The 24,822-nt window shown below is 34.8% G+C and overlaps 1 protein-coding gene and 1 pseudogene across 1 annotated transcript in view; one reads left to right on the forward strand and one right to left on the reverse strand.

The window, feature by feature from the left end:
* UBR3 (ubiquitin protein ligase E3 component n-recognin 3) overlaps positions 1-24,822 on the reverse strand; it is a 96,588-nt gene that overhangs the window by 44,350 nt on the left and 27,416 nt on the right. The window contains 15 exon segments of the mRNA XM_032210208.1: positions 1,753-1,841; positions 8,052-8,512; positions 11,433-11,606; positions 13,049-13,153; positions 13,551-13,692; positions 14,743-14,839; positions 15,291-15,432; positions 16,189-16,274; positions 18,385-18,518; positions 21,185-21,237; positions 21,332-21,460; positions 22,383-22,472; positions 22,559-22,624; positions 23,318-23,404; positions 24,423-24,556. Of these exon segments, the coding sequence (XP_032066099.1) occupies positions 1,753-1,841; positions 8,052-8,512; positions 11,433-11,606; positions 13,049-13,153; positions 13,551-13,692; positions 14,743-14,839; positions 15,291-15,432; positions 16,189-16,274; positions 18,385-18,518; positions 21,185-21,237; positions 21,332-21,460; positions 22,383-22,472; positions 22,559-22,624; positions 23,318-23,404; positions 24,423-24,556 (1,989 nt within the window).
* Positions 5,384-5,907, forward strand: LOC116503656 (annotated as a pseudogene).

Consider the following 24,822-nt stretch of genomic DNA (forward strand, 5'->3'; position numbering starts at 1 on the left):
AACCAATCTTATAGATTTATTGTGATGTAGAAAAACAGGATGGTGCATGTACACCATCATGAGCTATGAATGAAAGATGTAAAATTAATAAGTACATAAATTTAGTAATCCTTGATTAACAACCACTCATTCACAACCATTTGAAGTTTTGACCATGAGGAAGGAGTAATGATAATGACTGATCCTCAAAGTTGTCATGGTTCCAGCATCCTGTGGTCTTGTGATTGAGATCTTGGCAATTGGCTTGCTATTACAAAAGCTGCAGTATCCCACAGTCATGTGATTGTGATTTGCAACCTTCCCTGCTAACTGCTCCAAATCAAAGTCACTAGGGAAGCTGGCAAGGAAGGTAGCAAGTTGCTTGGATACATCTCCCCTACCTGCCCACTATCCCTGAGCCTTGTTGCATTTGCCCACACCGTGTCAGTCCCTTGTATATCCTTGCACACCCTCCCCCACCTAGCAGCACCCACCTTAGCCCTGTTCTGTCCTACATACCTCTTCATTCTCTCTCACCCCCAGCAGTAGCCACTTACTTGCCTGCTGGCCAGTTTGCAAGCTCTCTGTGACTTGCAGCTTCCTATTGGCTTCCCTACCGACATTGGTTGTTGGAAGCTGGCAAGAAGTTGCAAGGAGGTGCTCACTTAATGACCCTCACTCCTCACTTAATGACAGCAATGACAGGAACTGCAGGGATTGCCATCTCTAAGACATGTGGTCATGGGACATAATGCTTTATGACTACATTGCTTAGTGGCAGAAATTGTGGTCCCAGCCGCTGTTATAACTTAACTTACAACAGTTCATTTAGTTACATTATCACTGAAAAAAGTGACTTATGATCGTTTTTGACACTTATGCGGCATCCCCTTGGTCGCATGATTTAAATTCGGATACTTGACAACTGACTCACATTTATGACGGTTGCAGTGTCCCAGAGTCATGTGATCGCATTTTGCAACCTTCTGGCAAGCATAGTCAATGGGGAAGACAGATTCACTTAATTACTGTGCTACTAATTGTAAGAATTGCAGTGATTCACTTAACAAATGTAGCAAGAAAAATCATAAAATGGGGCAAAACTCACTTTAAAAATTTCATATTTAACAACAGAAATGTTGGTCTCAGTTGTGGTCATGAGGGCTGCCTGTACACATTTAAAGCTAACCACTTCAGTTACTGTACCTGGGCATCCACAGGAACAATGAAAGACTCAGGAAAATACAAGTTTTAAGCATTACAGAAATGTAACCTGAGTGGTGATTCATTATCACACATCCTGTCACCTATCTAATTCAAAGATATATTTACCTGAGTCCATCATGCAAATATCATGCAAATCTCAGGAAAGGTGTGGTACTTATAAGGAATAGCTGAGCAATAATGAATGTGCCCACGCTAAATCTGAAGTATCTTTGTCTGCTTCAGATGCAAATACTACAACAAATATAGCTCAAGGACCTATTCCTTTTTTCAATGTATGTTTAACATGAAAACAAAACTACTGGGATAGCTTATATTTAGAGCAGAGATTCATCTTCACTATATGTAGGGAACCTCATTTTCAATGTAAACAATTATTTCCATAGTTACTCTTACCTAGATGTTCTAAAATGGAATCTAAAGAGAAGATACTATTTTGTTCCGTTCAATATAAAAGAGGTTCTATTCTTCCTCATTTGCCCTTTAACTTCATTTCCCAAAATCAAGAACAATGAACAATGAATAATGCAAACAGAATACAAATCTCACCAACATCCATAGCAGTTTCCATAAAACTTTTCTGCCTTGATGCAAATTCAGCCAAAAGCTTCTGTTGTCGTTCCCTGGCCTTTTGTCGTCTAATGAAATAAAAAGAAGGGGAGTAATTACAAAGTAATTGTTGACATTATTTATAAGATCTATAGATTGATATAAGAAGAAATTCTTATTCTCCCCACCCACCCCCACCCTAAATCTGAAGGTCATTTATGTCCCAAAGTCACTTCAATGTCTCAACTTTTCTTTTCTCTTCTAGCCTGCTAGGACAGAAGCAGTCTAGAACAGAACCAGAGAATGGGAAATTCTTCATCATTACAAGAAATATTCACTGGTTAGAGTTAAGAAACAATTCTTATTACTTTTACATTACTTCTGGGAAATCTTGAAAATTATAAATATTCTTAGCTCCAAATAATAGACTAGCTCAAGGACTAACAGATCAAGATATATCAATACATGGTATTTTGATTAGCAAGCTATTTGCATACCTGCTGAATGACACACAATTAGACGAATATATAAATGGATTGAAGCTGCATTCAAGTGCAGTAATCAATGGTATCTTATCAAACTGGAGTGAGCGGTCAAGTAGAATGCCACAAGAGCTGGTCATGACACCTATGTTCCTCAACATTTTTACCTGTGATGTTGCATCTGTGTGTCTACTTCTCTACTATTCAAGCTGTTCCATTAACAGCTATTACCATCAATAATTTTTCTTACTACTATTACTACTCGTATCTTTTCTTTCTTTCTCTCTCTCTTTCTTCTTTTCTTTTCATTTCAATCTTTTGAGCCTTCTCCTGCTCTCAATTCCAACAAGAATAAAGTGTTTATGTCACTTTAGATCCTTATATGATTTTTCTTGCTCCTTATAGATCACTATCCTATTTACATTTAGTCTTCTCTTTTGTAAGCTAAACATGCCTCTCTCATTTAACTCCTTAAACTGTCGAAGTTATCTCATCCTAAAAGACACAATATAGTGGACTCTCCTCCTCTGGATGTGTAAAATAGAGACTGGATGGGGATCTATTGTGACTGTTTAATTTTGGATTCTTGCTCTGAGAGGGATAGGTTTAATTATCTAAAAAGCGCCTTCCAACTATTTAAGTGTGTGTTGTATAATTCAAAACAATATAGAATACGTTAAAATAAAACATTGAATAAAACAAGAACACATCGTATATAATTTTTTTTTAAAAAAAGTGCCCACATATACGGAATAATGCTATTGAGATGTATTACACAGGAAGGGGACTAAATACGTTTACAGCACATAAGTAAATTGTAATCTCTCAAAGGAAACTTATATCAAGAATATGAGGCAAACTCATGTTTTCCCAAGATATCTCTCTTCGCTGTGCCTTTGTTAAACGGGCTAACTGTAAATAGAGACCCTTAATAAGGAGACAGAACCAAACTGACAGAATCAGTACAAGTCGGTAATTTTCCGCAATGCCCCAAGGGGGTCCACGCAGAAAGACTGAAAGTATTACAAAGCAACCCAGCAAAATCCTTTTCTGTGCCTTAGTTCCTATAGCAACAAATTCTGCAGGCGATGCCAAGTTTGCCTAAGATGAATAAGCTAGAAAATAGGTCATCCAGCCTCTTTTTGCCCGGTTTTTCTTCTAGCGTCAACAGCAATAGCTGAGCTGCTCAACTCCCCGGCTGATAGATGGCAGTTGCGGGCAGCACTGACAGATAGAACTTTATTGTGATTCATATTCAGTGAAACAAAGCAAGTCATGCTAGATATTTATATCTGTGCGATGATTTTACATACTGCAAAAGATTTAGAACACAACATTGCCACAACCTGTTTTCTATTGACATAGGTCTTCTAAGAATGTCTGTACAACATGCCTCCGAACAGAAATACGGTTCTGTGTCCTGGAAACTCAATTTTTCAGAGAAAAAATTCCAATCCACGCAAATGTGTCTATACCGAAATAGTATGATGTTTACCTTCCAGGTGAGTATTTACCAAAATAAAATACATGGCAATTGCATATTATTCTACCACACTACTGTTTTCAGTATTCTCTTTAAAATCTTTTTTTCTCCTCATATAAAAGCTTTTGGTTACTTTGAATGCAACGTTCAAATCACAGACAGTAGGCTAGATTTATTCTTGCACATTAAGTAATATTGACTATAAACTTTTCAAATTATGAATCCTGGGACAAATATGGTTACTTAAAACATGCCCATCTGCATTTGAAGTTTTTCCAATTCAAATATTTCAGAAAAACTCACATCTCTTTCAACCCTCCTGGGAACTTAGCTAGCAGAGGGACATAATTTTATGGTACAGTATACATCTCCGTAATGGTAGCAACACAGCAACATGACTGTTTATACCTGACTGTTCCTTGAATCCTCTGTCAAAAAGATCCAATAGGATTATACTTAAGAGTTCTGGTATAAAGACTCTTCTCCAATTCATCCCTTATTTATTGTTTATTATCATTTTAATTTTTATATATCTGGGGGTGGAAGTGCAGAGGAGATGTCACAACATCTTTTACTAACAAATCTTTACATCTGTTAATTTGCTCCAGTAAACTAGTTTTCATGTACTGGGTCCTCTTCTACTTATTGCATTACATTGCAATCATAGCATGACATCACTAAAATACTTTATACAAATTTAGATTGCACTTTTTATAAAGATTTGAAATACATGTTACATATGGACTCATTTTTACTTGGAATTTAGGTTCTATTCTGTATGAAAAGTTGAGTGCGTCTTACATATGCACTCATTTTTACTTGGAATATATTTTCAGAGTTGCAGATGCTTGATACATTCTATAGGGATGAATTTTCAAATTGCTATGCTAGATCTTTGTGTCATGTTTATGAAATATTCTAACTGTCCCCCCTCCAAATACCATTTACACTTTTTTAAAAAAAGTATGCATAACTGTGTGAAGGCCTAACCTAGTCAATAGATCAACAACAACAAAATTCCTCTGCTCTTCTCTGTGGCATTTCGGGGGGGGGGGGGAATATTCTGTTGAAATAACAATTACATTACAACGGAAAATTCTTCATATAGCTGCTGATAAAGAACACAGCAACAACTGATACATCTGAAAGCTGCTAGACAAAGGATAAAAATTGATTGATTTACTAGTTTCATAGCTCACTGAACTCAGTATATATTCTGAAAGGCTTACGGCATATAAACATTATAAAAGCTACAACAGAAACAAATCCAATTGATGAAAAACAACAGTAATAATAATAATTCTCTAAGATGAATACCAATAAAATTTATTTAGAGTTGAAGGTTCATTGAAATTAAGCTGTCTCAAAATTACAAGGGAATAAGCTTCACAGACTTCTAGGCTGAAGAGCGAGGGCTCCCACAAAGAAGACCTCTTGCCTCAGCCATATGACCCTCACTCCCGAGAAAGGGGAAACTCTTTAACAGATCTTTAGATGTTCTCACTGGATATGCACATTCAATTCTCTTCTATACTTCTTTCTAAAGACAGGTAAACAAATAATTAATCAGAAACTATTCCTTTGAGAGCCAGATTTGTACAATGGTTAGCACACCCGTTGACCTTCTGAACTTCAGGAACAACCTTCTCTTCCTCACCACTTCATGATGACTTCTCAAATCCGTCAGGACTACCATGCTGAATGCGAGGCTGCTGTAAACCACTTGGTGAACATCGAACTCTATGCTAGCTATGTCTACTTGTCCATGGCCCATCACTTTGACCGTGATGATGTAGCTTTAAGTCATCTGGCCAAGTTCTTGAAGGAGCAATCTCAGGAGGAGAAAGAGCATGCCAACAAGTTTCTGAAGTACCAAAACAAGCGAAGAGGACATATTGTGTTGCAAGATATCAAGAAGCCAGAGAAAGACGAATGGGGCAACAGTTTGGATGCATTGGCGCATGCCCTACAGCTGGAGAAGGAGGTCAACCAGGCTTTGCTGGCAACGGAGAAAGTAGACCCTTTCTACTTCATCTCTCTGACTTTCTGGAGAATGAATTCCTGGAGGAACAAGTAAAGGCCATCAAACTCATGGGGGACCATTGTATCAACTTGAAGCGCCTGGGGCTGCCCCAGAATGGCATGGGCGAATACATCTTTGAGAAGCTCACCTTAAGTGAGAGCAACTAAACTTTGTCCTGTTATGCTGTTTCTCTTGGCAGGCAAAAATAAAATAAAAATATGTTTATGTACAATGGTTAAAGGCATTGGGATAGAAACTGGGAGATTCCGACTTCTAGTCCTATCTTCAAAAGAAAACCAGCTGGGTGACTTTGGGCCAGGACCTTTCTCTCAACTATATGATGAAGGCAAACTACCTCTGAAAAACCTTGCCAAGAAAACTACAGGACCTTGTCTATGCAGTCACTGGAAGCTAAGACTGACTCAAAGGCACAAACATATACAAAAACTATTCCTTCAAACACCAATTTGTATTTTAAAGTTACCTAGATTTAATAAAGACCTTTTGGGAGACTGGATTTTAGACTTGTTTTGGCAGCAACGTATGTTTTGATATGAATCTATACATATTCACAGTCTAGTGGCCTTCTTTTCCTTAACTTTAATTCACTTAACTTCAATTACAGATGGTTCTCGCTTAACAGTGGCAACTGTGACACAAACCTCTATCACTAAGCAACACAACACACCACAGAGATTCTAGCACGTCTTGCTGTTGTCATTAAGCAAATCTGCCATCACATGGTCGCCCTGTGTAACTTCCTGCTGGCTTCCACACTGACTTTGTAAGAAGCTAGCAAAGACAGTTGCAAATGGCAATCACGTGACCATGGGCATGAGTATATTATAAGGATGGTAACTGATTATAAATACCATTTGTTTAACTCCATTAAAAATTCAAACAGTTGCTGAACAACTGGTCACTACATGAAAGCCACCTGTATATTTTTTCAAGGCCAATTCACACACGATATTTCTCTGTCAATTGAAAAATTGCCAAAATGGTTTTAGTACAACCCCATTACTTGTATAGTCATAATTTATTACCATATGTTGATATACACAGGCAACCATCTTAAAAAGCTCTTGTACTTTGCCTATTTTAACCAGATGTGTCTTTTTCTGATTCATCTAGTTCCTCACTGCACCCTGAGCAACTTCACATTCATCATGTATTTATTTCTGTTCCAATTTGGTAGACATTTAGCTCCACAAGTCTTGACAGCCAAGAGCCAGTCTCTGCTGATATTCATGTGCCTTTAGATATCCTTGCATTTTACTTGATGGTCATGTGGTTAGCAATCGGAACAGACGTAGGATTTAATTTTTAACTGAAATATATTGTAGAGGTGAATTTCTTGTCTTTCTTTTACTTTAGCTTCATTATATCTTATTCTGTCAATCAAAACTACAAAACTGCCAGACCCAAATAATTAGGAATAGGAGAAACACTAAGAGTTTGTTCTCACCAGCTGTACTCAAGAATCTGAGAAATAATGGTCCAAGCTAATTTGGAACTAGATAAGGGCCAATGGAATTCATGAGAGGTCGGACTTAGGTCTCTTGTGGCTGCGCAATGACTCCAAACTGATTACACATTTAACTCTTCCCTCTAGCACATCCCCCTGTATTAATACTCATGTACTGTATTAAATAAAATATAAATATAATAAAATAAAATAATAATATAATAAAATAATAAAATAATAAAATAATAAAATAATAATAAAATAAAATAATAATAAAATAACAAATTAATAAAATAAAATAATAAATAAAATAAAATAATAATAAATAAATAAAATAATAAGTAAAATAAAATAATAAATAAAATAAAATAATTAATAAAATAAAATAATTAATAAAATAAAATAATAAAATAAAATAAAATTTAAATTAGAACCTGGCTTGTATTGTTGTTGTTAGTTGAGAAGTCATGTCCGACCCATCGCGACCCCATGGACAACGTTCTTCCAGCTTTCCTGTCCTCTACCACCCCCCAGAGTCCATTTAAGATCACGCCTACTGCTTCAGTGACTCCATCCAGCCACCTCATTCTCTGCCGTCCCTTCTTCTTTTGCCCTCAGTCTTTCCCAGCATTAGACTCTTCTCTAGTGAGTCCTTCCTTCTCATTAGGTGGCCAAAGTATTTGAGTTTCATCTTGTATTACCCACAACCTTTTACCCACAAACCACTTTTTTAGAATATGTTTTCAAACGCAAAATAAGGCAATGTTTCAAAATAAGGCAACATTAACAGTTTGAGAATAAAATAATACCATGCTTCTATTGTCACCATTTTTTAAAAATTACCTTTCTTCTTTGTCTAAAGTTTTCTTCTCTGCTGGACTAATCTTTTTGGGTGGCACTGTTGGAGTTACTCTTCTACATATTTCTTCAATGATGTGTTTGTTTAATCTACTTTGAAAAGCAGCTTTTAATAAAATCCTTTCTATGGCAGTCATTCCATCGCCATGACAATATTTTGGGTTTTCATGATGAATTAAAGTATCCATATCATCCAACCAAGGAGGATAGTAGGAGTTCTGCTTGCCTGACAGTTTATGGTGAAGCTTAATAAGCAAAGACAATATGCTTTCTTTGATTTCTAAAATAGCTGTTGTTAATTGGGGAGTTGCACCAGGAGCAGACCATTTCATTGAAGACTTTGGTCGAACAGCCTGACTGGCTTCAGTAGTATTGCGGTTAATTATCTCCTGAAATTTCTTTCGACGCTCTGCAACCAAACTGAACACTTGTGCGGTCCCTGAATTCTTGAAAGGAAAACATAAACACTGCATTAGATGCCAAAACCACTTTTTGTAAAACATTTTAGCAGCAACACCAAAAGGATTCTTATTTGTTATTTCAGTTTAATCTTAAATGCTGTGAAATTGGCAATTGAAAAATACTGTGATAATGTAATATTACACCCATACCTTTACATATAATGTTCATATATAATGTTGAACCATAATGTGGTATGCTTGTGCTTGATTTAGCATAGAATGGAAATTAACTTGTAACAGTTTAGCAGTGTGTGTGAATCAAGCCATAATAGCTAGTTAAACAACACTTAACAAAATTAAATTTCAAAAATTTAGCTAAGCATTATATGCAAATACAACCTAAATGAATGACATGTTATGTAAGGCTAAAGTGTATATAAGTCTCCACTGCTACACCAGGTAATGCAATCAGGCGAAGGATCAAGTGCTCTTTATCCCATCTTCCCCTTTTGGAGCAAACTTTCTACATTTCAACTGATTTAATTCACACGCTAAGCTTTGATTGTGTAAAACTTTTTGCTGCATTTGTGTGCATTGTTAAACATGGTTTATTGAAGAAAGTAAAATCCTATTCAACATTTGGGTCATTATACAGAATTACAGGACTGGAAAGGTATTTCAAAGTTCTCTAGCCACTGCATAGCTGCTAAATAACTTCTAAAGGAGCCTTTGAATTGGAGTAGTAAAATCAGCTACTATTTTTGGATGAGCTTTTTTAAAAAACCTAGATTTGACAGCATGGACAGGTTTGTGTTCAATGTTTCACAGGGGAGATAGACAGATAGATAAAATTTGTAAACCACTCAGAATCTTGAGGAGGAGGTATATAAATAAATGTAATAAATGCTCCCCAACACATCTTTTCTGCTATTTCTAGTTTTCTTTCAGTACTAAAATGTTAGCAGTTGGGAACTAGAAGTACAATTATTTACTGTAACTTGATACTGAATGCATATAAGGATTGGAGCAGAAACAGGATTTAGTGTTGACTTGGTAGGCTTTAAAACAAATTATTCAATCTGTTGAACAGCTTCTTTAGTTTACCATAAGAGCCGTGATTGTGCAGTGGTTAGAATGCAGCATTGCAGGCTACTTCTGCTGACTGCCAGCTGCCAGCAGTTTTTTAGTTCGAGTCTCACCGGTTTAAGGTTGACTCTGCCTTCCATCCTTGCAAAGTGGGTAAAATGAGACCCAGATTGTTGGGGTCAATATGCTAACTCTGTAAACCGCTTTTACAATGCTGTAAAAGCCCTCTGAAGCGATATATAAGTCTAAGTGCTATTGCTATTGTTATGTAGGAAATATGTACTTTTAACATGTATCTTTTATGAGACAGAGGTAAATACCAAGGTAAGTGTTCAGTGTTGCTCCCTGTAAAACAGAGGAAGTGTTGTGAAGGAAGAGGGAAAGACTTGTGAGAAAGGATCTGGGAAAGAAAAGAGTTGGTGATGGGCCAAGTAAAGAGGGACAGAGAAGTCTGAGAACTATGAATGAGAAGTTCTTAAACTGTCTTGTAGGGTATTTTTTCCTAGATGTCCTTCTCCTTCACAGTTGGAAAAGAACAGAATGAAATAATCAACTAAGATTAAGCAAAGAAATGAAGTTGGGATGGAACAACAAGGCACAAATACTACAAAATGAGATTCATCAGACAACTTCAAACCATGATTTCAAATGAAGATATGCTGGTAATATAAAGTTAGTTCACTTCAGCAGGTTGCAATATAAAAAGCATGAGTTAAGCCAAATTAACAATGGAATACTAATATATTCCAAACTGAATTTTTGGGAAATAATAAACTCAGTTTATTCTTATATAAGTACCAGAATGTATGTTAAATTATTTATGATTATTTTTAAATCCAAAGTAAGATTCTAGAACTTCTTTAATTGTTTAACATTTTTATCAATTTATGGTCTAACATAAACATATAGCAACATATAACATTTTTTTCTTCCTTAAAAAGCAATCACTAACAACTGCACATTTAATACTCCAAAATATTTGGAATGCTTAAGAAAAATTCTAGTGATGATCCGAAGAATCAAACTCTACCCTACATGATATATTTCACAAGAGGGTGTATATCATAATAATATGAGCTTATTGCCACTCTTGAAAAACTAAAGTAGAAAACCTACTTTCCATTTAGTAGTTTTTTAAATCAAAATATCAATTCTAATAAAATATAAGAATAAAATATAAGAATGCATGTTCATTTTACATAAGAAAAATAGATTATAGCTTCATAATTTTTCCATCTGAGAGGTAGCAATCCAATTATGAATTAGTTATAAAGCATTTAAATAAAATAATATGTTCATGAACATGAATAATTTTTCAACTCAAATTATTTGAGTACTGGAAGTCTAAGTTAACTGGGAAAAGGGGAAACGTAAACAGCAAAAATATTAAATATTAGCAATACTTCCAGCAAAAATTCACACATATTCAAACAAAGCAAGTTGGCATATATTCCATTAACAGGTTACTTATTATTTTGGCAGCTCGCATATAGAATTTAGGACCAAACTAAAGGATTACAATTATATATCTTTTAATACAATCATAAGAATATTTCAAGTGCTATTGAGTCTCAGTGTTTTGAAATAAATATGGAAGTGCCTTAATGTTAGGGCCAGCGTAGTTAAAGCAACATTGTATTAGGTTTACAAAATACACACAAATCTACCTCTCTCTGGAGTCCTTTAGAGCGCCTTGGGTTCTGATAAGTTGGAGGAAAAAGGAGGCTATTAAAAATCCTTTAGACTCATACTGCTAAATACCAGATATGTAAACAGTAACAGAGAAAGATATATTTTAAACAAACCTTACTTGAATTCACTATAAAAAGATTAAAACCTATGCACAGTAAGAAAAAAAAAATGGAAGTTACAACTTTACCTGAGAAGCTGCTAAGCCATCAGAGCTTGTACTTGCAGGCGGTTCTCTTTTCACCTCTGGTGCTGTCTCTGGTACTCGCACCCGCACATAGTTAATAAAGTGACGCATGTTCGACACCAAATTATTCCCTGGAAACCAGCTATCATGGCAACGTTCATGGCCCCCCATGGAATCCTAGTATATCAACCGTAACACATGAAACCGATTATCAACATTGTAGGATTCAATTAGCACAAATAGTAAATATATAAAAATTAATATCAATTTCAGCATGTAAAAAAATACCTAGTTCACTATTTAGCCATAGCACTAAAATATAGAACAATATCGGGGTTTTTTTTTTGGGGGGGGGGGAAGTATGTTCAAGATCAAGCAGAATTTATACTTATACTTATTCATGCTGTGCAAAACATTTGGAGAGACATTCTTGGAGTGGTTATGTCACCTAAAGTTTAATCGTGGCTATTTCAAAAGTTTTGAGAATTGTCCAGGAGATGCTTCTCTTGGGATTGCTAACCAAGTGAAGTCCTCAAATGGATTACATGACCCTAATGTGTATCATCTCGCTTTACAAAGTACTCAGAAAACCTGGGCACATGATACTTTACTACATTCAAGAGTCATGCTACTATCATGGATTCTTCTTTTATCTTATCGTGAATATTATATCTTAGCATTTTATATATTCCAGATTACTGTAATATGTTCAATACACTATTTTTTTAAAAGAAATCCTAATCTACTATTATACACAAATGGAACCCCCCCCCCAAAAAAATTAAGATAGCAATCCTATGGAATTCATACTTCCATATACCAAGGTCAGCAATGCATGTTCTTTGTAATCCTTCAAAGAGGTTTGTGATTTACTGCTATTCCTATACTATGCTTGGTAAGTGGAGAAGAAATAATTTGCACAAGATTAGTTTGGTTAAAATACTCATTTTTAGCTGACATGTTATATTACTTTTCCTTTGAGCTCACCTTCACCCTTTAAATCCATCTATCTTTAATCAACGAGAGAAACATATAAATCTCTAAAAATAAAATACACCACAAAGGCATATACTAGTATATATTGGAGATTTCTCATGTTGCAGAAATAGAACTAAAATTATATCATACATACATACATACAAGATATTAGCAGGTGCGGTAGCCCCAATCTTTGCAAATTGCACAATTTTGTAGGAATGATTAAAAATTATCCCATAATAATTTGGTAATATAGCATATAGAATCTATAGGGAATATAGGTTGACTTGAATGGGGATAATCAACAAAAGTGGCAGAAGAAAACAGAATACAATGGCTGTAACAGGAGAATGTATATGTATCTATGTATCTTTGTGTGTGTGTGTGTGTGTGTGTGTATATATATATATGCTGGTCTTGTTGTATTCGGGTCTTTTCCTGTGTAAGATTGAGATTGTCTTGGCAACGTTTCAGTGAGGTCTCACTCAGTAGGCAGAAAATATGGCAGAATATAAAAAGAAAGGAAAATTGGAGAAAAATGGTATGGAGCAGCTAGAAATCTGAAAAAAGCACACAATACTGCACCGTTTCAATGCAAAGCTCATTTGTTTTCTATCTAAAATGCTTTAATTAGCACTTACTTCTTCATCAGATTCCTGCTCAGAAGAATTCTCTAGTCCCAATTCAATCAAATATAAAACCATGCAAAGGACATGTTCTGACAAATTTTGATGATCCATTAAAATCTATGACAAAAAAAAGAAACACTTTTTTTTACTCTCTATAAACTTTTTCAATTTAGAATTCAGGGGAATAAAAGCTTCCCATTCAGAATTCAATAACTGAATATATGAATGAATGTTACAAGAAACCTCAGCCACAACTGGAAAAATCCTTTCATCATAATATTATTATTTTTTTAAAAGAGCTAACTGAAAAAGTACATGCATACTAGTAAGCTTAAATATATGTACTTGTGTTCAGTTTTTCTTTTGGAAATACAATAAAAAAGAGGAAAACCTGTAAAAGTTTTGTACTGCATTATATTGTGTGTACTAAAAACAAAAATTCACGCAAAACTTAAAACAATGTTGAAAGTAAATTTTAGTTTCAAATTCTTTATCCCAGCCTTTCCAATAGTACCTTGTAGAGTAGAGTGAACAGTACAATGTGTAAAGTTTTGCAATGCAAGAGTTTCATGAGTCCTTTATAGCTTGAGTGCAAATGTGTTCGTTTCTTGTAAGGAGGCCAAGGATTTCCATGGACTTTTCCACTCTGTTTTAAACTGCAAAAGACAGAAATTCTACACTGAATATTCTTTACCTGTAAAAGTGAAGAACTATACACTTGAATTTGGACCACTTTTTAAGCTAAGGATACAATAGTTGGAGGAAAAAAGGAATAGAAGACTTGAGGAAAGAAGAAACTCAAAAGGTTGATTTCCAATCTGATTTTACTTCACTTGAAGGAACACATTATTCAATTCACTAAAAAATGAAAAGGTTATATATTTGTGAAATATGGCAGGTGATACATCATTTTGACATATCATTTCTAAAAACTAAAGAAATAAGAACATAGACCAAATCTAGCTCAGAACCATACATTTCATAATATTTTTGCAGTATACAAGAAGTATACATACAACTGCTATGTAACACCCTAATAAGGAAAGGGATAACTTGTCATAATCTGTAAATAAAGCAGGTTTTCCCTGGCTAAATTGAAACTATATATAAATATTGATCAGATTTTAGAGTTTATCCACACCAATGGATTTTCTCTTGACTATATTCCAGCCACAATTGATTCAATATGCAATACTGAGTCTTGCATATATTCGCAGATTATTTCTCTGGTACTTGGTTTAAACACAAGAAATATCCCATTATATTTAGAAGCAGCTTGCATGCAATTCACCTAGATTGGGCACTAACATAATATAGAAAACCACAATTATTGTTACTATTTCTGATGCAAAGTGTCTATTTTCCTGAATAAACAGAGTACTACTGCCAACAAACCAGTGTTAAAAGATAAATTAAAAATTCAGCCATTAGCTTGAAGATGGCTAGTTTTAATTGGTAAGCCTATATTAAAGGAAAGCTGTTTTTTTTTCCTCCTTAAATTTTTCTGTAAGGCACCTAAACAGAAAATTAATTAATTCAGAGGGAGAGAGGGAAAAAGGGGGAGAGACAGACAGACAGACAGACAGACAGACAGAGAAAGACAGAGAGAGACACAAAGAGACAGAGAGAGAAATTCCAGTTAACAGCTTCCTATTTCTGTTATATAACGGTCTTCCTTTTTATGACACAGAACATATTCCACTTACAATGCAGTATATCTATCCATTGCAGACTGTACATCTCTGCGATAAACTGTTCGGAGAATTACCATGACTGGGTCAAATTCTTCATCCCAGATCTCAGCTGTTAGAAAGAATCAGAACATATTTACTATTATATTATGAATATTTCATTATCGTAATTTTATAATTCATAATGTGCACAAATTCATAATGTAACTATATTAAATATATAATTATGATAATTTAATATATAGCTATGTATGTACTATATAGATAGATCAGTGACAGAATGCACTTTTGTTTTTCCTCACAATCTCCACTATCACAACCTTTCTTCCCCAATATTAAAACTGAGCATTATTATCCATTATATTGTTTTTTATACATTGAAAGTAACCATACTGTTTCTTTAAATCAAGTGATTAAGAAAGCAAAAGCACATATCATTCAAACATACTGTACAATTAAAACTATATAACTGGTGTTAAAAATGAAATAGAATTATTTCTGAACTTTGTAGATTGCTTGAAATAAGTTGCAAATGTACAGTACATTAATACATTTTATCCTACCTTTAGGTGTATACATTCCTTGCTGCATGGAACCCCCTGCCTCAAATATAGGGGCTTTAAAATCAGCCACAGCCGACAGCATTGATTCAAAACTTAAACTTCCAGGAATAATGCCACTTTTAGGATTAGGATTTTCTGGAATGTTATCATTTGGTTAAGACAATAGCAATCATTAAGAAGATATTTTCTGCAGCAAGGTTTGCCTGTAAACATTGTATTTATGTGTTTAGGAGGAAAAACCTATCAACATGACCTTGTGAAAATACTGAATTTCACCACAAGAGGTCTCTATTAGATCATTTAAATTAGAATCCCATTCTAATTTTACATTTTAGTCTTTTGAGGATTACAGGAGTTAAATTTGTAGTACATCTTTAAATAGCCAAATTTACATAGCTAGAAGAATAATGGTATACTACACTCTTCTGGTTCTTTGTATATATTGCATAACTTTTAAACAGATTTATGCTTCAAACTATCAATTACATAAGATATATGCTTATTTGTCCTGGTCCCCTCTACCCCTACACAGAATTCAAAGCCCAACGAAGTCAAGGCACTTTATCTAAATGCCAAAATATAAACAAGTTTTAAATCTTGTGTCACTTCTTTAGAAACAAATTGTAAAAGAAGCGAAGATAAAGTGTGATAGATTTCTTACATCAAAACTAGAAAGACTTGCCTTGCTGATAGCATTTTGCCAACCTGGTAATACAACAAACATTTAAACTTTAATCCAAGATTAATGTGGTTTTTGTATGTAAAGCTTAGCCACAAATAAGGATTAACTTGATATAGCCAGCACACATTCAAAAATTTTATTTGTAAAATAAATGAAAGCAAAATGCAACGGAATGCCTGAAATCATAAATCAAATAATTTCATATAACAAGGATATAAGGTCTAGTAGAGAACTATGAGTTCTGTCATTCATGCAGAGCTGAGCTACCATTTCGGCTCTTAAAATCTCATCATCTGTCATTCCTAGGAAAAATTGATAGGGAAATTAGTATACTCAAAAACTAAAAATAAAAGATTTGTGTTTACTATGCAACTTTTTAACTAAGTGATACACCTGTTCAAATGGCCTAAAGTATATTGAAGAAATCCAAGTATAATACACGTGTATGATATTACAAGCCCAGTTCTATGTAAGAGACCTTTATTAGATATTGAGTCCCATTGAATCATATAGGCTTATTTCTGGATAACACATATATAAAATGCATCGTAAATTAACATTCTCCTCAAGCTGATACCAACATTTAAAAGGGGGGGGAGGGGAGAAGCTACTTAGTGGGAAATTTTCTCCAGATTTTAATTTCAAGTTATTAAGGCATTGTATAGTTAATACATTATATAATTATTGACTTTTAAAAAATCCCTCACACACAGTTTTTTTTTTAAAAAAATAGATATTTAAAAAGCAACTGTTACCAAGCTTGGGACTTTGAAGTTGAGTCTGTATCATAGGTATATTGATTGTGATGATTAGATTTATCTCAGCTACTATATTTATTGTTCCTTTTGTTATGATGCTTTTTATATGTGTTCATTCTTTGTTATTGGCCAAGATTCATATGTTTTAGATGGTAGTAATATAAATAAACGGATCACATGTACAATTACAGTATTTTTAAATGTCGTGTTAACTTTTTATATATTTTAGTTTTTTAAAAAATAGTTTCTATCCCATCTTCATTATGCTGGTTCCATGACCATAATAAAAATTTGATTGAACTATCTAAACAATTAACTTTTACTTATTAACAATAAATCCCTGCATGAGTCAATACTTCAAAAGACCTTTTATGAATGCAGTGGCATATACAGTATAAGAATAGTCTGATGCAAATGCATTTGATCATTTGGTCCAACATAAGCTTGAATTTTGTTAAATCATCAGAAATTAACTGTTTCCTTAATAAAGACAAGGAAAAATAAAAAGCTCACGTAAAGAGCAAACGCTAACCATTTTGCCATTACTGATCATTTTTCCAACTGACATTAGATTTCACCCTTCTATGGAAATAAGTAGGACAAGAAAAGCCAAAGCTTTTTTTTTTTTTTTTTTTTTTTGGTAGTTTGGAGTTGGGATAGAATAATCCTAATGTTAACTTTAGCCCTACAATCTAGCTAAAGTTTAGAGAGTAGACTGCTCCTCCATTGCCAAATCAGAAAGAAATGTTGGATCTGGCTATCTGGTTGTGCACGGCAGGAGTAACAGGTAGTATTCATCTGCCTAGCTAGAAAATAAACTAACATCTTCTCTTCCAGAGATGAAAGAAAAGTTGGCTATTTTGTTGCAGGCATCCTGGAGACTTCAAAGGTCTCAATCAATAACAAAACAAACTAAATAAGGAGAACCAGATTGTTTTTCCAGGATGTCCAAGCAAAGTCAAGAAATACTTCTGCCTTTATCCCTAACAGACTGTTGAAAACATTGAACTAAATGAAACAACTGATTTGATGCAGTATTTATTTATAAAAATGTATTGACCACCCATCTTATCCAATGTTAACTCTGGGCAGTTTACAATCGTGAAAGATGAAGATAAATATAATAACAAACTAAATTAAAACAAGCCAATCACTACGATCCAATGAAAAATGGGGCAAGGGCAAGTTTGGGGGAGGTAGGATCTGTTGTTCATCCATCAACCACCTCTATTGTGGTGTTCCCCCATTGGGGCCCAAGCTTGAATAAGGCAATTTTCTACAATTCCCCAGTTTTGTAAGTCTTTAACTAGAATAGGTAATAAAAGATTAAGGATCAAAACAATAATGCTGCACATATTTACCTGGGAACTAGCCCCATGAAACATAACAATGGGCCACTCAAATTAAGAATTACATGTTGGCTTCCTTAACTATGCCTTTACTATAGCAATCATTTGTAAAAAATAACAATGTATATTTAACCAGGTTGCAAAAAATAAGAAAATAAATTGTTACCAAATAGATTGTACCTGTTGTTACTATACGTTATCTGCCCCTACCCCATAATTTAAAATTCATTAAGGTCTGTGTTACGGACACTTGCATAAATAAGCTGCTAAAAACTAAAGCATAGAAGAAAAGACTCCAAGTTCACCTAAATGTAAACGTAGACTTAAAAGAATGACAAGAAAGGTTAAAGCGCCTTCTAACATTGACCTCTCATGCTCCGAATCTAGCACTGTATTCTGATGTTGGGAAGCCATTGTTAAGAGATCGACCACTTTGAACCTATAGGGATAAAAAGGAAAACAAAGACAAATTCAGAAATGTAAGAATGCAAGGGTTTGAAGAAACCTTTGAATTCATGAGACCCAAAAATCTATTCTTACTAACAACGTGAGAGGGTTATGAAGCTGTAAAAAATCCTGCCATCATACCCTCGTGCTATCATATAACATATTCTAGACATTATATAAAGAATTAGGCCCCAAACAACATTATTAGCTTAATTTGTAAGGTCAGCATCCATTTTATGCTATCCTTTTTCTAAAATGTCTTGGACCTATCTTGTATTTTCCGCCATTGTACTCTACAGAAAATGGAACTTGGCTGACATACCTTGAAGGCTTCTTCCAATTTGCTATGAATAGGGCAAGCATGGGCTAAATAATCCTAACATCTATGAAGGCAAGAAAATCAAGTAACTAAACTCTTGCCGATTATCTTTCTTTAGCTTTTTGTCATTGCTAAGAGCAAGAAATTTGAGAGGAACTTCTATAAAGGTATGCTGAGCAAGAAAAAAAACAGCCTAGAAGAAGTTGGCTATATTGCTAAAGAAACTTATCAGTCAAAATAACATGTGCATTGGGATACGTTCTTTCTCCCAAACTAAGAGACACTTTCTGACCATTTGATGTTTTGAGGCATCCAAGTCTGAGATACTGGTAGTTGTCGCTTACTCACCGTCTTGTTTAGTTACTGCTCAAAATTACTACAGTGGTTAAAAGAAGTGTGACAAATCTTTGCATTTATGTCTGTCAAAGCATCCTAGTTATGTAATCATCATTTGGGCATTTCACAACCAGTGCACATTTACAACAGTCATGTAATTGCCATTTGCATGATTCCTAATCAGCTTGTGAAAGCAGAGTTAATGGAGAATGTGGAAATAAAATTGCAAATTGTGGGAACATAGTATTTCATTTAACATGGTAATTTACATAATGACCAAATGGAAAATTATATAAGTCCATCATAGTCATGTGATTTTCCATCTTAGTGACTTAGTGAGAGTTTCCCATCCCAATTGTGGTGAGAAATATCTCTATGTCGAACCTATGTAGGAATGTAGTCAACTCCACTAGGTTTTAAACAACCTACAGAGTCTATATGGGAGAAAGAATCAATGACAAAGATTGACATCCAGAAGACCCTATAGAGGCATAAAGATCCAACATTCAGCTCTTACCAAACTCTAGTGAGGGGAGGATTTGGAAGGAATGTTTATGAGATGGCTACAACCATAGATTATGCAATGACACAAGTTTCTGACTTAAGAAATTTCTTCTTGAGAATGGGATTGGTTGTTGTTTTGACTGTGGAAAGTTCCATACAATGGAAATTCCTGGATACATTATTTTTGTGTTATCCCAGAATTAATCTGGTAAACAAATTCCAAACCGCTGCCAAAATGAATGAGCTGATTTCTGATTACATAAGTTTGAAAATAAGTAGGAGTTAAGTACAGGGTGACGCCTTAATAGAAGGCTGAAAAAGAATGTCAGCAGATGTACAGGTGTATGAGAAGTGATAGACTGGGGGGGAGGGGTGTTGCATAGAGAACAACCTGTGCCCATAGAGTGGGCACAGGTGTATAACAGGCAGATAAAGAAACTCCCTAAGTATCCTCCCTAACTTATGAAACTGTAAAAAGAGTCAGTGGAAGATTTGTACTTTCAGACTTGCAAGATTCTGTTAAGGTAGCCTTAAGAGTAAAGCAGGATTAGTTCACTGGGTCATGTTTCCAAATAGTGGAAAGGCTGACAGAGATGTTCCCATTTGTTGTGTTTTCAATGGAAACAGCTTTCCAAATTGTTATAATTATTTTCAGTATTATAGAAATATCCTTTCTAAATAGGCCTCTAGATGAATTATTTTCTTTTGAAAGGTTTAATGGGAAATTATTTCTGTAAATCAGCATTTCTCCACTGGAACTCTAGAGTTCTGTGAGAGGTAGTGATTAGAAGAAAAAATTAAGAACATTTTTTTTAACCGTGAACCATGTGATGCTAACACAGTGATGGGAATCTTTATATCCACTGCAACTCAGCTGCCAACTTGATGGTTTAATGTAGTTGTAAAGTTTAGGGAGCGGCTCTATTTTGAATGTTTCAAATTTGTCTAGTTTCTCTCTTTTCCTCACATCTATACAGTTTGCAATTTTAAAAATGTGTACTGTGGACATATTAACTGGATGTACATTTGTTGGAAATTGGCTTTTTTTTTGTTTATTGGTATACAAGCAGAATAAATACAGGTAGTCCTTGACTTACAACCACAATAGCGCCCAAAATTTATGTTGTTACATGAGACATTTTAAGTTAATTTTGTCTCATTTTATGACCTTTCTAACCATAGTTGTTAAGTGAATCATTGCAGTTAGTAGCACAATTATTAAGTGGCTGGCTTCCCCATTGACTTTGCTTGTCAGGAGGTCACAAAAGTTGATCACATGACCCCCCCCCGGGACACTGCAACCATCATAACTATGAGTCCATTGCCAAGCCTCCAAATTTTGATCATGTGACCATGGGGAAGCTGCAATGGTCGTGTGAAAAATGGTCATAAGCCACTTTTTTCAATGCCGTTGTAAATTTGAATGGTCACTAAATGAACTGTTGTAAGATGAGGACTACTTGTAGATTATTTTTTTATACAAAATAATAGCATCTTACCTTTCAAAAACTGAGGAAATAAAATAATCGGGGTCAAGTCGAGAAGCACAAACCTTCGGAGAAAAAGCACACATACACATATGTTAGTTATCATATTCAATTATGTACTAACACTAAACAATGGAGTCAAAGAGAGTGTTGACCTACCTGTAATAGATAAATGTCAGGATCAATCATAGAATTACAGAAGTGAGACTGCACATATGTCATGGCTTGTCCTTTAATCTGCAGGCCGTTCCTTACCCACATATTACTATGAATTTCAGAAAGGCTTGCCTACAAAATGTGAGGGAAAAGGAAAACAATTTCCACATTATTATATTTTATAATTGTAGATAAGCATGTGATCTATTGACTGTGTGTGTTTTTTTTATTTTCTGAAAATACATTCTTATATTGAGTTATACAGTTTTTGCAGCAGATCTCCATCAGGATTGAAACCTATGAAAATATTTGTTCTTTTTAGGACCACATATGTATGCTATCTCAAGAAAGTAGCAACATATCTAAGTTTCTTTTTTATGCTTTAGTGCAATGATTGCCATCTTCAGCTCCTAGAATAAATTTAAACATTCAATAAAATAAAATGGTAGTCCTGATAGTACCTTGCCTATTTTTCTTGTATTTAATTTCCTTTGAAAGTTTTCTCTTGCTTTTGTTTCTTGTAAACTACCATTATCTAGCAATTTGTCTTTCTTTACTGTGCTCCTTAGGAACACAAATATAAATTGAAACATAATAAAATCAAAATGCTTTGACATAGTGACAAGAGTTTGATAAATACATTCAAGTTGGACAGCTAGAGTCATACATTCAGCTATAAAACAATTGCAATTTAGACTAAACAATTTAGTTTTCCAAGGAGTGTGAGCTGTTCTGTGTGGGGTATTTATAGTGGCTGTTGTAGTACCCCACATAGAACAGCTCACACTCTGCTAGAGAGAAGTTCCTTGAGGATGGGCTCCATTACGAATCTGAAAGCTTGGAAGACTAAAACTCTGGTCCCAATGACCAATCCAGATTGGATCCTGTAACATTATGCTGGGACACATGTATTCGCCTTCATTCATATAAATCAATTGCTTCCAGTAAATCCTAGGCAAATTGAATACTCTGTCTATAAAATTTCATCAGTGATCACTATTTGGCACCTCTCAAAAGTTTACATAATAGTATGCTGAGATAAGAAAACATTTACCTGAATTTGAAGTGGATGAACCATTAGTTTCATCAACATCTCCTGGTCTGGAAGAAGAGAATCTAAATCTAGCTCTTGACATTTAACAGCCTATAAATAAAGTAAGTGCATATTTTATCCTCATGTAATCTACTTGTAGAATGTCCAATTTTACTCTGCAAAAATGATTTACCTACCTTACTCAAAAACATAGCATAGTAGCGATGCAATGGGAGATGAAACGTAACCTGATTAGGAGTAGGCTGCAAAAAAAGGACATTAGACTATTAGTAAGAAATTCAACTTGGGGATTATGACAATAGTTTTCTGGACTTGAGGAAACATTCATAGTCAGAACTCAATTTTGCCCTGAAAATCAAGATAACTGAGTCCCCCCCTTATCGATGTTTTCTGAAACATTCAATTCATAAAATGTGTCTTTGAAGTACTTGGTAACATAAAAATGAATTTGAAGGGAAAATCTGATAGTGGGCAAGTAAGGATAAATGCCATGTAAGAATTGGGGGGGGAGCTTTGCGAGTGTATTTGTCATTTCATTAACAAAGATCCTTTACAAATCATGCAATAGAAGTCACAACATCTTCCAAAAGGATCTATGGCTTGCAATGTGTAACTGCTCCCTCACAGGCAATCCACCAACTCTAATTACAACCATATTACTGATTTACCTAAATATTGATTGTCTATATTTTTAATTGAATATCAAGGATAAAACTCATCTCAATTTCAGCACATCCCAAAGAATTTATACCTTCAAATATTTGTGAGGGCAGAAAATTCTGAATTGCGCCAAAAAAATATTAAAGGTGAACTGGTAAGCAAGAAATGTAGGCTAAAGGGGAAAAACATCATTACATGTAATTCCAAAATTATATGATATTATATGGTATGATACGACGTTCAAATATCAAATTAAATATACAGGATATACCCACCTCATCTACAAAGTTGATTGCATCAAACCAATCCTGAAGTGCTTCTAGGCAGTATCTAACAACATTTCGTGTGTACTCTTGCGTCTCCTGAAGTGAATTACAAATGTTGCACAGACTGAAAAAAACAAAGACTTGTAGCATTTCAAAGACGTAGTAAGGTAAACGCAGGAGGGCTACATCTTCCATGTTTCTTTTTTGTTTTCCCTAATGTGCCTTGGATTTACAGAGCTCCACTCATGGGAAGATTAAACAGAGAGGTGGGGTTTTTTTTGCTATTACTTCTCACTTAACAGTGGTTGGAAAGGTTGCCCCCAAAAGGACCTTCTTTACACTACTGTAGATAGGGAGAGGGACTTTGCATGAAAAGTTGTGGGGGGGACACTACGCGGAGGAGAGCCTTCTCAGTGGCAGCTCCGACCCTATGGAACGATCTCCCCGTGGAGATTCGTACCCTCACCACCCTCCAGACTTTCCGCACAGCCCTTAAAATCTGGCTATCCCGTCAGGCCTGGGGCTAAAGACTGTAACCCACCCGAATGGTATGAATGTTGTGCTTTTAATTATGTATTGTTTTACGTGTTAAATGTTTGTTTCCCCCCCCCCCGCTTCGAGTTGTAAGCCGCCCTGAGTCCCCCCAGGGAAAAGGGCGGCATATAAATAAACTCTCAATCTCAATCTCAATCTGCTTCTCTTAATTCCTTCCATGAACAAAAAGAGGATTTGCATTTAAAGGAAAGCCCAATGCCAATATTGGAGAATCAAGGAAGAAAGCAAGAAAGTGTTACAGATTTCAGGAAAAATAAGAAACAGTTATCCATTTTCCAGGAAAACTGCAAACTTGTTCTTCACACATATATATTCTCTTTAGAGAATATAGAGAATATATATATTCTCTTTTTTCTTGGCTTGCATTTCTTATAGTTGTGTCTTATGGCTGAATGGCTCTTTCTGATCAGATATTTAGGCCAACTGGAATAACATAGTGTATTGGCCCAACAGATCACAAGATTCAGTACTTAACACAGGTTGATGTTTGATTTGACCCAACTGCATCCCCAATCATAAAGATCCACAAGAGGGAGGGGGGAACCATAGCTCAACTTACCCTGATTTTGCAGTGTGAAAGTAAGCCCCACATTGGTTGAGCACAGGCCTCAAGTTCGGCAGCAAAAGCAGCATAGTACGTCTGGGATTCAAACTCAACATGTTCATTAAGTTCTCTTTTATTTAAATTCATGCCTTAAAAGATTGAGACAACATTGTATACTTTAGCTATGAATAACAATGCATGTTTCACACTGTTCAATAAATTTGCTGCTAGCTATTTATAAAAAACTGTTTCAAGCATGCATTAAACAACAAAGTTAGTTGTCAAACATATGTGGAGAATAAGCATTAAAAGCAAGGAAAATGGCCAGCAGAAAATAAAAATTTGAAGCTTAATCCTTTTACAGCCCATGTTCAATGCAAACTGATCTTACAACAGTTGGAATACTGTTCTAATT

The sequence above is a fragment of the Thamnophis elegans genome, chromosome 1, assembly GCF_009769535.1.
Source record: "Thamnophis elegans isolate rThaEle1 chromosome 1, rThaEle1.pri, whole genome shotgun sequence".
Lineage (NCBI taxonomy): Eukaryota > Metazoa > Chordata > Lepidosauria > Squamata > Colubridae > Thamnophis > Thamnophis elegans.